This window comes from Pinus tabuliformis, chromosome 3_2, assembly GCF_031772625.1.
Source record: "Pinus tabuliformis cultivar Carrire ecotype Pingquan chromosome 3_2, CPIR1, whole genome shotgun sequence".
NCBI classification, from domain to species: domain Eukaryota; kingdom Viridiplantae; phylum Streptophyta; class Pinopsida; order Pinales; family Pinaceae; genus Pinus; species Pinus tabuliformis.
The window spans coordinates 303,311,553-303,329,322 of record NC_142302.1 but is presented as its reverse complement, the minus strand read 5'-3'; the positions used below and the strand labels follow the sequence as shown (position 1 = coordinate 303,329,322).

The 17,770-nt window shown below is 38.5% G+C and overlaps 1 protein-coding gene across 1 annotated transcript in view; it reads left to right on the top strand.

Moving 5' to 3' along the window:
- The first annotated feature begins 418 nt into the window (after positions 1–418).
- The window catches only part of LOC149180765 (proline-rich family protein), a 77,022-nt gene continuing 59,670 nt past the window's right edge, over positions 419–17,770 (top strand). The window contains exon 1 of the mRNA XM_089416285.1: positions 419–716. Coding sequence (XP_089272411.1) covers positions 540–716 — 177 coding nt within the window. The 5' untranslated portion in view covers positions 419–539. The remainder of the gene's footprint in view (positions 717–17,770) is intronic.

Below are 17,770 nucleotides of genomic sequence, written 5' to 3'. Positions count from 1 at the left end.
ATATGTTGGCATCTATATCTCTTGTATATCCCTTGCATTTAAAATAATATGTCTTAATTCCTTTTATTATATTTAAAAACCATAATAATCATCAGCTAAGAAGGTGACAGCCATTTTAGCGAAATAATGTAATACCAAAATACTTGTGTTGGTCCATTGTGCCCTGGTATTCTAGTTGCCTAGGCAGGCAGGTGTTTTTTTTGTGCTGGTACTATTTACAACTTTAGCTTGATTTGTGAGACAAATCGTAAATATGGGGGCAAATTTATCGCTATAAAATTGTGAAAAGTTAGTGGGCATTACGTATGTGGAGATCATATCCATCACAAAACTGGAACCCAATAACACGCCACGATCTATCCGCTGCGATACGTGGCAATTGACAGTTCACTAACATATTCCGATTCTATCACTTCAAAAATGTTCTCAGAGCCAAACGTGTTCACCATTACACCAACGTACCTCTGATCGCTGGTGTCTCCTATTCTACTGATTAAAGCAGAACACGAAGCTCCTGTGGTGTTGGGTTGGCTGTGAGCATGGCGCAAGCTGTTGCTTGTACTGCCCACTGTTCGATTCCCGGGAGACTGTATCTCAGCCGACCCGCATTGCCCAGCAGCAGATATTGGAAATCACCCCGCAGGATTGGATTCAGAGTGAGAGCGGCTAATGAAGCCGAGGAGTGTAATGAAGAAGCGTGCGCCCCGGAGAAAGAGGTAATGTAATCGTCCTCGACTTTCCATATTTGTTACCTATCAGGGTTTTTATTGGGTTGCTTCTAGTATTAACTTTAGTGCGTTAGACACTATATATCCCTTTGCAGTCTCTAGATTTTATTTCACTTATTTTTGGGACAAAATCATTTTCCAAGTAGGAATTTAATATTCTTTTGTGGATTCTTCACAAGTTTTCTGTACTTCGATTCTTTTGTGGATTATTCACAAGCTTTCTGTACGTAACGACTGGACATTTGGGCAGCTTTAATAAACTATCCCCATTGGGCAGAATGAGTTTTCGCCAACTCCATTTAAAATTTCAGTACGAGTAACAGGCACATTAATTGGACTATGTAATTGACAGGGGCTTTGATGGTTAATGGATGGTCTTATTTGTTTGGGTATATTTGGATTTATGGTTTGAATTCAATGATAATTTGGCCAGGGGAAAGGGGTTGTTGTGTTTAGTCTCAATCAGATTAAACATGGAGATATTATATAGGGGCACAAATGGATTTTGCAATATTAATCTTAAAAACCTCTACTCCAAGGGATCAATTGTAGATCTTTAAAGCAATTGTGTGTCAATCAAATCAATTTCGACTCACTTAAAATTATTGAAGATTTGTTATCGACATATTGAAATGAAATGAAATGATATTTTAAGGTCCACGAGACTAAAAATAGTCTATGAGACCATTAGTTCCCTATTTTTCTCTTTTTGCAATTCAATCCTTTTCCAATTCAAATTGATGATGAGCTGGTCCAACTTTCCAACAATCCCCTCGCTAAAAAGACAATGCCAAGAAACTGATGCTAACATGTTCTCATAACTTTCTTTGATGTCTTTGAATGCATCACATTCCAAAATGAAATGTTTTTCCGATTCCACAGCCCCATACGTGCAAAATGTACACACCCTTTTTTCCCAAGCTTCTTCCGGCCTTTTTCACCATCTTGTTTCACACCGAAGTTGATGTGAGTTTGTCCTTAATTGAGCAATAAGAACCTTTGCCCTCCACGAAATGCTAGCTCCAATGAACTCTTTTTGTTGTAGATCACACGTAGGGTTGAATTCCTCAATGTAATATTTCTTCTTTCTACCCAACTCTTTTTCCCATACCTTTTTACGAAATTTCTCCATAACAAAATCCTTTAGCTCCTTGCTATTTGTGGGACAGACATTGAGGTAGATATTCCATTTTTGCATCCATGTGTAGTTTTGTTTCATCCATGTTTTCTTTCTTTCTCTCATGCCTTCATTGAATATAACATTAGGCCATCTACCCATTGTCATTTGCTCAATTCTTTTTAGATATCTTATGAGCCGCACTGTAGCAATTGCTTCGATGGGAGTTGCTCTTGTTTCACTCAACATTATCTCATAAGATAATGAATTTTTTATTTTGAACTTGCTCATGATCAAACATTTTTGGATGATCTCAATTTGTTTCCATTTTGAGACGGGAGTGCTGCTAGCCCACAATTCACACCCATATAGCATCACTGGACAAACTAGGAGTCCAAAAAGCACTTTAATCATTTTCCAATCCCATCACTCTGCCTCTCGACATCTGTTTTGAAGAGCATATAATGCTTTCCAACCTCCTAAAATTCTCTTCTTTCTGCAGTCCTCCCAATTGAGTTTGTTGTTGAAATCAATCCCAAGGTACTTGTACTCATTTACTTCTTCAAGAATGTTGTCTTCAAAGAAGAAAGTATGTTGGCTCTGCTTCCTTTTATTAGAGAAAATCATTATTTTGGTCTTGCTAGTATTAACTTGCATCCCTACTGCTCTACAAAAATGCTCAAGGGAATATAAGTGCATTTGCAATCCATGGGCCGATTTAGAAATCAATACAATATCATTAGCATATAAAAGAAGCTTTATCACAAACTCCCCCAACTGAACACCATCTCCACCTTGCAGATTTAGCCACTCTTCCAATTTATCAATATATAGACCAAAAAGAGTAGGGGATAGAGGGCAACTTTGCTTGACTCCAATGTCACTTCTAAAATTTCTGAAATACCCGCTGAGGTTCTAATTTTGACTTTCACTTCTTCATAAAGTCTATGGAAAACGGCTCTATAATGCACAGGAATTTCAGGTTCTTCCATTCTACACCACAACTTATCCCTAGGGACTGTGTCAAATGCTTTTTTGAAGCAGCGAAATACTTATTCTTTGTCCTCCCAGACCTTTTCAACAATGTGTCTCAACGTGATACCATGATTCACTGTAGAATATTTCGGCCTGAAACTCGCTTGTGCTCTTGCCCTCTTTTCTTTTACTTCTGCCCACTTACTAATTCTGTCTTCTACCATGCTGCCAATAGGCTTTGCAAACAAAGGATTGATCATAATTGTTCTATAGTTGGATGGATTATTAATGTCTCCACTTTTAAAAAGGGGTATTGCTAGGCTAGTTGTCCAGTTTCTTGGGAATCCTTGCTGAATGATGTTGTTGAATATTTCCATGATGTGCAGTGCAAGAGCGTTCATTCCCCATTTTAGATACTCTGCTTGAAGTTCAACCAAGTCCTTTTCCTTTCCTGTTTTCAGCTTCTTAATTCCATTCTCCACCTCCTGTAACGTGAAGAGCTTTGAATTTGTGTTGATCTTGGGGGGGGGGGCTCCGCCTCAGATTCTTTCTCATAGAGTTGTCTTGCATATTCAAACCATTGATTGGTTGTAATATTATTTTCAATTTGCTTTTTCCTTGGTTGCAGTTCTTGCCAGAAAAACTTTGGATTATTCTTGCTTAAATATATTAACTCTTCTCTCCTTGTTTGCATGAACTCATCTTTTTTCCTTTTTAGTATCTGCTTATATAACTTTACATTCATCTTCTCCTTTCCTTCCTTTTTCAAGGTTCTCCTTGCCATTTTGCAATATTGTATGATTAACTTTCATGGACGAGGTGGAATCCAATATGAACATGATGGTTAGTCTTGGGAAAAGTTGGGTCATTAATCCTTGTGTTAATTGACAAGAGAAAGAGGCTGGGACAGGTGGTGCAAACCTAGTGGTGCTGCAAACATTCTCAGAGGACACAACACCTATAATTGGAATCAAAGGACACACAAAGAAGGAATAATGAAACACAACCCAACCTATTAGTTCTTAGGCTTCAAGATTAATGCTTCAATGGCTACCTCTGATTACAAAATATTGGGTCTTTGTCCTTGTCAAAATATTACATTCAGTAATATTATCAAACAGTAATATTACATACATTCAAAGATGCTTGCCAGTTTGAGTCTTGGTTCGGGCTCACAAAAGAATTGATGAATTCCTCTTCATGAGCTTAGACCTTCTATTTCTTCTGCTGCATGAGCTCTTCTCCATCCCCTCTTCACGAGAACTCTTGTATCTCTTTTTTCATTTTATCTTCCCTAATGAATGAATGATAATTCCCCTTTTCTTCGTGCTCTCCTTCTTGTTTTTGCCCATTCATTAACTCTTCTGAACTACTCAACCAACTGTCCTCACTAATAATTATGAATCATTGTTTTTACTTTTTTTCATGTGTTGCATATCTAACAACAATCTTCAAGTTTCTAGTATTGATGGTCCTATGGTTCATTGAGGTTGTTAATGCGCTAGAACCATACACTTTGCCAAGTGTTAGCCTCATGTTGGATTTCTGAACTTTGGGTACTTTTTCTAGTGCCTCTATTCATATCTCCATAATCGCTCTCCCTCACTGTTCCACTATTATTGTGGACCCTGTGGGGCCTCCTTGTCCCACTACCACTAAAGAGTTTTAAGAAATGACATCAATTGATTAGATTAGATAACCAATACTCCTCCTATTCTCTCATCTCCTACATGTTGTCCTCCTTGATGGTTCAACCACGACAAAAAAATTAAATTCTCACCATGTGCAAGATTATATGGATTCTAGAGATGCTCTTGCATTAGACTTCCTTAGTAATTTAAAAAGTGATCACCTATTCACAAATTTGGTATCAACTGTTCTTCTAATGCCCACTTGACTCAACCAAGCTCTTCTTTTGTTGAATTTTGTAACTATGGTTGGTCTTCATAATGTAAATTTTCATTTATATATTTATTTTATTTTTGAGCATGTTCTTCATGCTCATTTCAAAAGATGAGAATTTCAATTTGAATTTTAAATGTTTTGGCTCCATTGAAGCCTAGTCGGCCCCTTCAAGTGATCAAGTCGGCTCTACCATGAAAGACACTCGTTTGGCAAAGAAGAAACCTAAAATATTGGCATTTGTGCTCCACCATTTGACAAGCAACTCGCCTTCTTTTGTGGTGAATTCGGCTCTCATCTGAGGCATATGGAGTAGCAAATCTGAGGTCATCAAAGAGGCTTATCTAAGGCAAGATAGAATGAATTTGAGGCCAACGAAGTACCCTGAGGCCCTTAAAGTTGAATCTGATGTCAATGAAGTTTGCTGAGGCCAGCAAAGTTATCTCTCTATGATGAAAAATTGAAGTACAAGTTGTGGAACAGGTTTTTTGGGCCAACTGTTTGACTTGACTAGGAGGATGGACCAGGTCAGTCCTAGTTTTTGACTTTGATGTCTCTCTCCTTGACTTGATTTAAGAAGGAAAGGATTGTTGAGTTTTTCCCCATGTGGGTTTTCTGAGGGTAAATTTCGTGTGTGGTCGTCTCTTCATGTTTTACTATTGTAGTTCTCCATCTAATTGTTTTATGTTGCATAATCAATATAAGAAAGGATCAACCTAAAAGGATAATCATAAGATACAATTATCAGATTAGAGAACTACTTGAAATAATTTAACATGGTTTTAGAGCTAGGGCATGAAAAAGCAGCCCTGAAGAAGGATCTAATCCACTACATCAGTTTAAAATTTAAATTGTTGGACCTGGATCGAAGAAGTCATAAATGCTGAGAAAATAGGTCAAGGCCAAAGCCCTAGCTAGAGAGTAAAGCCCTACATTAGCAGGTTGAACTCCTCATAATCAAACTCAGATAAGCCTCTGTTCCAATAGGCTGAAAATCTCAGAAGTCAATGAATCCCCTGAACTTATGAAGGATAAATATCTCTGTCATGATCAATCTTTGTTAAGTTTATCATTGTTGAACCAAGAAGGATTGAGTTTATAGGTTTGAGTCATTGAGAAGGATCGAAGCCCTAAATTCTAGGCTCTTGAATAATCCTTTGTATCAAGCCTCATAGATCGAAAAGCCTCAATACCAAAGTGACAATTTCAGCGGGCCGAGTAGGCCTCAAGTCAAACTCAGAAGGCCGAATTTATTCAATCTCAAACTGAGTGAAGAAGCCCCAACTAGCGAGGTCTTAAGGAGCTTAGATATTAATGTCTTGCAGCCTACTACTTTAGGAGTTGAGATGACATGTTCAGATACTATGGTAAATCTGAGAATGTGACCAAGAATCTGCAACATGAGTCCCTAGGTGTCTTTATCTTCTGAATGAACATTGGATGCACTCTTGTTGTGCCATGGAATAGCCCTTTAAATGAAAGGTCTACACTGTGTGATAAGGTCAATATTAAAACACATTAGGAGAGATTGATCTCTTGCTCAGTCAAATTCAAATGAAAGTTGTCAAGGTTATTTGGTCTGTTCCTCTTAAAGTTCTACACGATCGATGATTCATACTCATTGAAAAGAATTGGTCTAATGTCAAGAGAAGGATTTATGCCCTAAGTGACAAGGCTACAGTCCCTTAAATTCACACCTTGAAGAAAATTCAAAAGATGTTTTGAGTTCTAGAAGGCATTGTACAAGAAGAATTTGGGCTAATGTAAAAAGGTTGAAATAAGGAACCAACAAAGCTAGAAGCCTGCAATCACAAAGCCATAATGCATTGCCAGAACCGAGATGATGTCTCGTTAAAGGAAACAACCAAACAAGTATCTTTGTCTTCAATCAAGATTACAATAATGGTCAAAACAAGTATGTGAATCAAGAAGTGAGATCCTAATTGCAATGAAGTTTGAAAGGACGGAATCCCTCATCTAGTTCATTGAAGTATTTGCCAAAAATTGAACATTTGCTTGAGATATAGTGTCTTCTTGTGCTGAGAATGTTTTCGAATCCTAAAGACAAGTTTTGACATACTCTAATGTCTCCATCACATTCTTCCTGTGTCATGTACTTTGACTTGATTAGGGAGGTTATCCCTGTGTCAACTTTCAAGTACATAGACCTGATTAGGAAGAATGGTTCGACAAACTGACATTCTTCTTGTGTCACTTTGACCTTGGTTGCAGAATGATCTGGTAGAAGACATTCTTCTTGTGTGACTTTGACCTTGGTTTGAAGAATGGTTTGACAGAGGATATTCTCCCAGTGTCGGTTAGACTTTGGTTGGAGAATAGTCCTAGAGGCTGCTCAGATCTCTTTTCTGAGTGAGCAGGAGCCTCCTAGCATCATGCTCACATCTCTTTCTAGAGTGAGCTTGTTTTGGCATTTGGCCTGGGTTGAGGATGTTTAGAGTTTCACCTGGACTATGTGCACTAATCGTGTGATGGTGAACAAGGACTAGTCTAAATAACATGATGTTGAGGCACCAAGCGGATCATGGTGACTAGTTGATATTGATGTTGTACCATAGGTATTGAGTGGATGCCATGATTGTCATAGGCCAAGAGGGTTAACCTGGATGATTGTGATGTTGGTGATTATGATACTGATGATGATGCTTATCTTAATCTTGATCCTTCCTTATAGAATCTTTCAACTTGACAACATCATGATAAGTCATTATGAATGCCTCCTTAGTCAAGAGGGAGTGTTGAATTTTGTAACTATGATCGACCTTCATAATGTAAATTTTTATTTATATATTTATTTTATTTTTGAGTATGTTCTTCATGCTCATTTGAAAAGATGAAAATTCGAATTTTAAATTTAAATGTTTGGGCTCCATTGAAGCCTAGTAGGCCTCCTCCTAGTCAATTTTTCCCCTTCAAGTGATCAAGTTGGCTCAACCACGAAAGGCCACCATTCAACAATGAAGAAACCTATATATTGGCATTTCTACTCCACCATTTGACAAGAAACTTGCCTTCTTCTGTGGTGAATTCGGTTCTCATCTGAGGCATACGAAGTAGAAAATATGAGGTCATCAAAGAGGCTTATCTAAGGCAAGATAGAATAAATTTGAGGCTAGCTAACCTACCTGAGGCCAACAAAGTTATCTCTTCATGATGAAGAGCTGAAGTACAAGTTGTGGAGCAAGTTTTTTGGGCTAGCTATTTGACTTGACTAGGAGGATGGACCAGGTTAGTCCTAGTGTTTGAATTTGATGTCTCTCTTGTTGACTTGATTCTATAAGGAAAGGATTGTTGGGTTTTTCCCCATGTGGGTTTTCTTAGAATAAATTTCTTGTGTGATCGTCTCTTCATGTTTTCCTATTGTAGTTACCTGCGTAATTGTTTTATGATGCATAATAAATATAAGGATCAACCTAAAAGGATAATCATAAGAAACAATTATTAGATTAGGGAACTACTTAAGAAAAAATCAACATTTACCTTCCTAGTGAACCAAGTATTCTTTGGTTTTTGACTCTTGGTTTTACTTGCAATTTTTTCTTCCAAGATCTTTACGATCTCCTCTCTTTCTCACTATGGAATCTTCTCTTTCTAGTCAAAGATCCACTCATCTTCATCCTCATGATACTCATACAAGTTTTCCACATAAAATGTTGGGAAAATATCCAAACCTTCAAATAATTCTAGTACATAAGCATTATTTAAACTTTTCTTTAGAATTTTACAAGGTCCTATTTCCTCATCTTAGTGTATTATACATTCCTCTCTAGGACCTTTCCTTCTTTAGATGAGCTAACATAAGGTCTCCTTTGGATTTGTTCACTCGTCTTGTCTTATTATCTCTTTGATATGCCCTTGGATATGTCACTGTAGTTGTTGTTTTACTTTTTCCTACACTTCCCTTATATGCTTTGAGAATGACTCCACATCTACACTTCTCTTGCATCAAATTTGTTACCCCTCTTGGTGATCTCCCATAAACAATTTGGAAAGGACACTTTCTTGTAGATATATTCATTGAATTTTCGTATGGAAACTCTATTGCATGACCATATCCCATTGTCCTAATTTCCCCCACTGAACATCTTAACAAACCTCCAAGACACTTGTTTACTATCATAGTTTTCCCATTAGTATGTGGATGATAGGAAAAATGGAACTACAATTTTGTGTCCAACTTTTTCCACAAAGTGTTAGCTTTTGGGGTTACTCCAAAAGTGTTTTCACCTTGTTGGAAGGGCATCATGTCTCCCAGCCCCTTGGTGATGCCTCATGGACACATGGATGGCCTAGTTTGGGTGGATGCTTGACCTCAGTTGAGTGTTGGTATGACACCCTTACCTAGGAGGTTGATACTCTAGGCAGCTTTATTGACAAACTTATTGGATGCAAAGACTGAGTTAGTTGCTTGATTAGGAGAGGTGCCCACCTAGGAGGAGTGATAGGATCTATTGCTGAAAAATCTAGTAGGCCTAGTGCAAAGCTTCATTAGGTGGGCCATACCTTATGGAAACAAGAGAAAGGGTTGCCATTGTCACCTTACCAACCTTTATCCTGCTCTTTAGTGGTATTGAACCACAAGGGAAGCTTCCCTAGAACACCTAAAGGATATTTTAATACTATGGCTTAAGGTGATGTATAAAAGGTCTATAATATGGCCTAGAGTATTGGCAAAGCCTAGAAAGGCCCCTATACCAAAGATAAGGTTGTTATAAGTTAGGGTTTGGTTGATATGCAATAATTAGGTGCACAATGTCATATAGTGGCCCAAAGAAAAGGCCTTCTAGTGATAATCAACAAAGAGGAACAAAATCCTTCCAATAGACACTAGGATTAGGGTTAGGAAATTGACTTTATGGCTGAAATGTATGCATAAGCAAAAAACAAGTGTGATGTTAGCCCTAAATAGGAGGGATTGACCATGCATTATGCTAGATTTTGCCTTTATATATTTTATAGATGCAATTTCTAAATTATGAGCCATAAACAACCAACATAAATTCCCTTTTAGGCAGAACTTTGTCGAAATAACCCTAGCAACTAACCTAGGATATCTAGGAATGAGGGAAAGATGATGAAATTTAATAAAAATTTTGGATGATCAACACAAAAAAGATTATTGCCTTATCCTACACGGTCTAATGGAGACTTCTAAGGCTAAAATTTCATGGAAAGGTCTTGATGGTGTAAGGGGGGATGCCTAGGGCATCCACTTTTAAAACCTTGACTATTTTCCTTGTGAGGGGAGAAATTAAATATAAGGAATGCACAATTACACCTTCCTTATAGGTTCCAAGAGAACATTTTGCATAATGTAATAGAGCAAGATTTCACCAAAGAATTGTTGAATTTTGAATGGTCGGTCTTCAGAATGTATATTTTGGCCCTTGATGTATTTTTATTGATTATTGTAAAGCATGTTCTTCATGCTAGAGTCAAAAGAAAAAATTATTTTCGAGTCATGTCCATTTGGACTTTTTAAAAGAAGAAAATTTGAATTTTTGGCTCCAAAGTTAGTCAAGTCGGCCTAGGTAGAAGACAAACCGACCCAGCAGATCACTATAAAAAGTTGGCCTAGGTAGAAGACAAACCAACCCAGCAGATCACCATAAAAAGACAGTTCGACCTCCTCCACAAGGCAACAAATTTGATCTCTCTCAAGCAAGAATCTTTTGGGCATCCAAGCGAAGGACAAGAAAGACAAGGAGGATGCAAAACAAGGACGAATTCATCTCTTTCTCTCTCTATCTAGCTTGCATGTGTGGAGGATATCTCTCTCTGCAGTTCACATCTTTTTCTAGGAAATTGTAGTTGCAAGGCCAAAATTTTCTGGGTAGATTGCAAGGCCGAAATTCTTGGTTTTTGCGCATTTACCGGGAGGCTGAAATTCGGCCTGTTGTCGCCCCGATTGTATAAGCACCGCGACAACCACTCAGGGTGGGGGTTGTCACTCTAATCCTCGCCAACTCCATTCTAGCTGTTTCCCAACAACAGGCTACGGGGGGTAGTCCCTATGGAATGAGGTGAAGAAAAACAAGTTAGAAACAAACTTATTTGGGAGACACAGATGAGTGGCCTAGTTACTTGGTTAAATTTAGCAAGATTAATGATTAAATTAGATTTTTTAAGTATGAGACCATTGCCTTAATGGAGTCACAATTATTGCTTATGATAAATTTAAGACCAAGTGACTGGATGGACACCTGCTGCTTGAATGATTAACTAACCTATATGATATGCAAGTCTTAGGACCTATGTGAGGTGCAGTGATCTTGGTTGATTTTAATTATATGCCTAATCTAAGTATGACCTTCCCGTAATTATTTTGAAGCTGGGCTCCAAGGTAAGTTGTGGGAAGGAGGCCAACAGGAAGCAGGCTAGGGCTAGATTAACGATACCTTCTATTGTGCTCCTATCACCCGATGCCTCCGGTGCTGCTGAGACTGTGGCTCTAATGACTGCAAAGTCACCGTGTTAACCACTGAAGAGTTGCCGAGCCCCTCAAGCTAGGTGAGAAGGGTTGCCCTAGATATCTATCAACCTAGCTTATGCTAGGAGGTAAGTTTTAATGCAAGCTAGATCTAGAATGCTTATGCAAGAGATTATGAGTGAGATTATCTTGAGTTGAGATTGTTTTTTTTTTTTTCTAAGTAATGCTAATTCTATTATAAAAAATAGTAAAAATACAATGAGGCTCCGGCCTCTGCGGTGCAGAATAGAGTTATGTCATGATTAGTCAATAAAAACTGAAACAGGACTGCCCTTCGAGGGGAAACCAGTCCGAGTAAACCCAAAAAAGATGCCCATGCAGGGGTCCCAGTTCAAAACCAACATAAGCATCTAAGTAATTTTGCCAAAATTAACCTCATAGTTTGAAAAATCATAAAAAAACCCCATGAATCATCGAAAATGAAACCTGGCGTCTTGAACAGCTGGCTGCATGGATCCTCTTGGGCAGGTGTCGCTTGGTGGAGGCTCTTCCACGATGAGACATCTGTACTCATCCCGGTCCTCCACCGCTGCAGACGTGCCACCAGGGATGCCCTCTTCCGCTTGCGTGCCACCCAAACGGTCTTCGTCTGCATGCTTGCCGCCAGAGATGTCCTTAGCCGGTGGAGTGTTGTCATGGCCATCTTTGCGATCGGGCGAAACAGACCTTCTGTTCGAGTGATGCCGTCCTCTGATGGCTTGCTTCTCCTTTGCCTTCTTCTTCTTTCTGTTATCCTCTGTCTCTGAAACTGGGTCTTGGGTCTGAGCCTCCTGCTCATCCTGCGGTCGAATTTCTTCGCTGAAAGCCACTGTGACAGTGGCAATGATTACAGGCCGATTCAAGGTACTGTGGAAGCGGAGTTGGGTCGAATGGTGCGACAGATGAGGTGAGGCAGGGGAATTAGTCGCTTGAGATGCTGCATTCCTTCTGCGCACCACGGGCTTGGGTTCTACCTCGGCCACTTCGGGTGGTGGGATATCTGCCAGAAAAATGACCTCTGGACGGAGAAGACAAAGGGGAAGAAGAAGGGGCCGTCAGCTTAGGAGGAGGCAGCGTAGGGGGGGGAATGGTTCGGCCTCGACTGCTGCGCATCCGGTGGCGAAGACGCGTCATGGTACTCCGGGTAGGATGATTGTAAATGGTGTGTGCCGAGATGACAATAGTATTAGCATTGATTGCAGAAGGTGAGGCAGAGTTTACGCTGGAGTTGATGGAGCTATTCAGGCGAGGAACAATGGTATTCTGTGAAGAATTCAGAGCACAATGAGTAGTATGGGAGAAATGGAAGCCATTCCCCAAATCAACATAGCTGAGAAGCCAACAACGCCTCCCTGTTGTCGTGCGAGAGCTCGGCTCTGCAGCATCAGGGGGGCAAGAGCAATTGAGAGGGAAAGGGGTGAAGGAGTTCAGGCTTGCAGAAGCCATAGCTTTAAGTCTGCCGCGAGCGTCTCGACCTGAGCACCAGCTTAATGGCGCCTGCAGGTTGATGGTGGCTCGCCATAAATTGGCATGGATGGGGACGCGGGTGGTCATGTGGTTCGGCCATCTGCCATCCTCATGTCTAATCTCCATTAAATTCCAATTAGTCACCCGCATCCGGGGGTTGAGATTGTTTATGTTACTTAAGTACTTAGTGTGAATTAGCTTATAGCAAGAGTACTTAACAATGATGAGACAATAATCTTGAACAAGATAAATTGCTTTAGAGACACAAGTGCAAAACTTCAACAAATTCTCACAAGATGTAAAATGCCAATTTTTCAACAATGTTCGATACCACTTCAAGATAACCAATCACCGTTCACGATAGCCAAATGCAAACTTATATGCCAATTAGATTCCAATTATCACAAGATCAAATCTAGAGTAGGAGTGCTTTAGGTGCCAAATTCCAGAAATTTTACAAACTTAGAGTAAACCACACAAGTGTTAGATTTTAGCAGTGAAATCAACATTTGTATTTCAGAAAATTTTAGCGCTTATTAGTGTTATGACAACAGTAGAAAAATCACTCTAAATTATAAAATTTGCCCAACACATGAAGTACAAAACTTTTCAATGACCAGCAGAAGTAAATTTATATGTCTAGCTTACTTTATTATGATGTATTCTGTGATATTTCAGATCTGTAATAAGTTATTACAACAGTAAATTGACCCAGATCAACAAGCTAGTGATGTCAGAATCAATGCCTAATACACCAAAAAATGGTAAAAGTCACCCAACTTGAAAAAATCAATTTTTAGGGTTTCTAGGGAGTGGGATTAAGAAAATTTCAGATTTGATCTACTTAATACAACAGTGAATAATTGACAGATCAACAAGCTAATGAGACTATAATTAGTGCCCAAAATGCCCCAAAATAGTAAGAATTTTTTGAAATTGAATTTTTTTAGTTTTTTGATCCAATTTAGGTGTATGCTTCAGAAATTTTCAGACCTAAAATTTTCAGTTATGCAGTAAATTCCAGCAAGCATCAAATTAGATCTAGGCTACATCTAAGGTGCCCAAGTGGCCAAAATTCATGAAAATGAAAAACAATTTTGACCAGGTAGCATGTGATTTTAGGGTTTAATTATTGTTGGTTTAACTGCTGTAAGAAAACAAAGATAAAACTAGGGTTTATAGGTCAAATCCTAGGCCTCAAGCCTTGTAGAAGCACTTGCCCAAGTGGCCCAAAATTTTTGGATGAAGATGCCACTTGAAAATCAAAATTTTGGAGACCTTAAACCTACAAAACCACCAAGGAATCAGTCTTAAAAATTCAGATGAGGGTTTAGGGCAAATTAGGGCAGAAAATGACCAAGGAAGGGCAATGCTAGGCCAAGGAAGGCCAGTGTTGGGGGATAAAGAGGCTAGGAAGGCAGATCAGGGGCTGAAATGGCAAGAGAAGGCCAAAAAAGGTCAACGCTGGAGGAGGAAGAGACCCAAGGGCTTGACGCTGGGGCAAAGGAGGCTCACCAAGGAGGACGCTAAGGGTTTGAGGGGCTAAAAGCCCACAGCAAGCCTAGAAGGCTGTTGTCTAGGGTGAAGGAGGCAGGTCGAGGCCTCTTAGGCCCACGACTAGGCCTAAAAAGGCCTAAAACCCTTGACGCAGGGCCAAATAGGGAAGGTCGAGGTCCCTAAAGGCTACGACCATCCCTAGAAGGGCCTAAAAATGTGATGCTGGGGGCTATAGGGGTGACACAGCCCAAGAGAAGGCTGACATTGGGCTTGGAGGGGCCAATTTGGTCTCGGGGAGGCCAAAAACTGAAACCCTTGTCTCAAATTTTGTTTTTCTTTCTTCGGATCTGAATTTTGCCGCAAAATCTTCAGTGAATAGCCCTACAAAATTGTCTAGAGACTAGATCTTACCCTCAAGGGCCTAGATCTAGCTCTTTTTCCACTTGATCCCTTGATCCAACCTGCAAAAATGAAAATAAAACACCCAAACCCCAAATATATACAAAATACTAAAAATCCCCAAAGCCCAAGTTAGAAAAATTAATTTACAAGTCAGATCTACAAAATTATTTACAAGATTTACAGATATACAAGGGTTTTGAAATTTTTAAAATTTTGAGAAAATAATTTTTATGGAGTTTTTTCCTTTGAAGAATGGCTAAAAATACTTTAGAAACCCCAATATATACTATAGCCTAATCGAAGATTTAATCCACCATATAAATATTTGGAATCCAAGCAACAATGATTCTTGCCCAAGTTTGTGAACTTGGAGGCCAAGGACGGAAGTACCTGCAAGCAACCATGAATTTATCTAAAAAATAATATTTTAGATCACATGGGGAATCAAACCACCTAAGATTAGCCCAAAACTATCAATAGTATGGTTTTATTTCCATCTAATGAAAAAACAAATCTTACCAATATTCAACACAACATAGAGATGCCCGTAGTCAGCACATACCACAAATCAATAAGCAAGAACACCTTGAATTGCACCCCAAAGTCTTTATAGTTTATTATGATTGAAAAAATAGTTTTCACTAGGACAATATTTACAAAGATGCTTCAACAGTAATTTTCCAGCGAGAGATCAAGATGCTAGAGACTCAAATGACTCTCTAATTTATAGATTTATCCTCCAAGTGGAAAAATAACAGCTAGTTTCTTTAATCCTTGTCAAAATAATTTTGGCCGTTGATAAACACTTCAAGATCTTTTAATCTTGGCCCTTGATTTTTTATTTTTGAGGAATTTTCGAATTTATCATTTAATTCCATTTTTATTAGCTCAAAATTAATTATTTTGAGCTAATTTCCTCAAAATTTTGACTTTGACTTAACCACCAAAGTCCAAGGGTCCAAATTTTCTTGAAATATACAATATTCCCTTGGTGGAGGACCTTTAAAAATTGATTCCTTTAGGACCCACGAATTTTTCCACTTGGAGAATTATTTTTCCTAAGACAATTTAATTTTGACTCTATTAATTAATTTTTTGGCTTAGGATTTAATTTTATTTTGCTAGAAAAATTAATTAATTTACACATGAGGGGATTTAATTATTTTCCACCCTCTAATACATAAGATTTTACATTTACAACCCTCAAAGGGGGAATACACATTTGGCTTAGACCCTCAAGACACATAACCCATCTATGACACAATATGATCTAGTAGACCAAGTGATTTGTAATAAAATAATTAAGCCAACTAGCTTAAATTATTCCCAAATCACTTTTACATCAGACTCGACTAAAACACTAGGACTCACCTAAGATTTCGATAATAAATTTCACCCTAGCTTTGGGGTTTAAGCTGGAGGGAAAAAAACTCTTTTGATTAGTCGTGTCTAGAAACACAGGTAATCAGCGAGGTCAAAGAAACCTCCTAGGATGAAATTCGTCATCAAAATCATAGACTTACCTAGGGTGTTACATATACTCAAGGTCTTACTAAGATGATTTACAGTATATAATTTGCAGAATGGGTTCACAGTGACGTGTAAACTGTTGATAGATGACCCGATCATGTTGAAAAAGTTGAGCACTTCCTCTTCCTTGGAACTTTGACAAAATGCGTGCAACCTGCCCTATGGCAGATCAAAAGGCATAGTTGCTGGATCAGATTGGAGGTTTGACTTGGAGGGTGTTGACTAGTTTTGACCATAGATTTGTGGAAGGTCAGTTTAACCTAGTTGTTGACTAGAGGTTTAGGTGTGTCTCTTGTTGAAAAGAAGAATTTCTCTATTGAAAAGGTTGCTGGGTTTTTCCCTTCGTCGGTTTTCCCAGGGTAAATCTTGTGCTCTCTTTGTGCATTGTGATCTCTATTGTTCCACTGCTTTTATATGGTTGAATTTTAGAAGTATAATTGATTAATGATATATTGGAAAAATTAAAAGAAGATCATCATCATTAGAAGTAATTATCATTTTCCAGAAATATTGTGCTTGTATCTTGTTAGCACTCCGTAAATTTCCCTAGGCTGAGGAGAGAAATTCCAGAGGTAACCACAAACCACTTTTAGGCTAGAATCTAGCCCTTCTAGCCTTGGAGAGGGCTCTCTCACTTAAGGTGTTCAACTAATCTGATATTAGGCTAGGTATAGAGCTCAATAAGGTCTATTTTTTCAAAGGGTTGCTGGTAAGAAAGGAGACAAATCCATTGGGCATGGAGTCATGTCAAAGTTATAATTTGTCTAGTGATATGATGAAGAGAGAAAGGGTTTTTCCACAGGGGCAAGGTACATTGTCTTGGTGATGGAATCAAGTTTAATCGCTGTAGGAGGGTGTGTGTGAGAAAGGTGGAAACAACACATAGAGCATTAAAACTGTAGATGAATTATAATTATTGTTTTAAGATGAAAACACAGATTACTTGGGAAAACTAAATCAGAGCACCATTAAGATGAATTCTGAATTAAACATTTGGTTCTTCCAAGCATGAAGACATACATTCAAGAGATATAGAAACATAAGACAAACTTACAATATACAAAAAGCACAACACCATCAAGATCTGACACATGAATCCCTGCAAATCACCTTCTATTTTTCATTCACTGGCAAACTTTTTCAGAAAATACAATGCACTGAAGGAGTCTCTCTCCCCAAGCTAACTAACCAACCTTTTGCACAATGAAATTCATGAAATATATACAATTAGCTCATACCTCGACTTAGAGGGTTGAGCTCAACCATGTCCCCAAAGATAGAATCAGTTACATTAAATTTGGAACTGCCTGCTAGGAATAGGAACCGAATTTATGAAAATAGCGGTAAAAGATTAGATCATATCTCTCGATTCATGATAGATGTTACAAAACTGAAGGAGGTTTTTGAGCTTGTTATTGAGAGAAACCTCTCTCAGTTTTCGAAAATTCTTCTCCTTCTCCTTGGAATCTGCACCCAAAGATCATGACTAAAACAGAAAATGACGAAATCTGAAAAATAGGTTGTAAAGATTCATTCAAATCTTCCAATGTTTGACACCTGTAACGAAACTGAAGGAGGTTTTTATTATTTAGCTCGTGTCTGATAAAAATCTTTTTCACTTTTTCAAAATTCATCTCCATTTGGCCAGAAACTGATTTTGAAGTT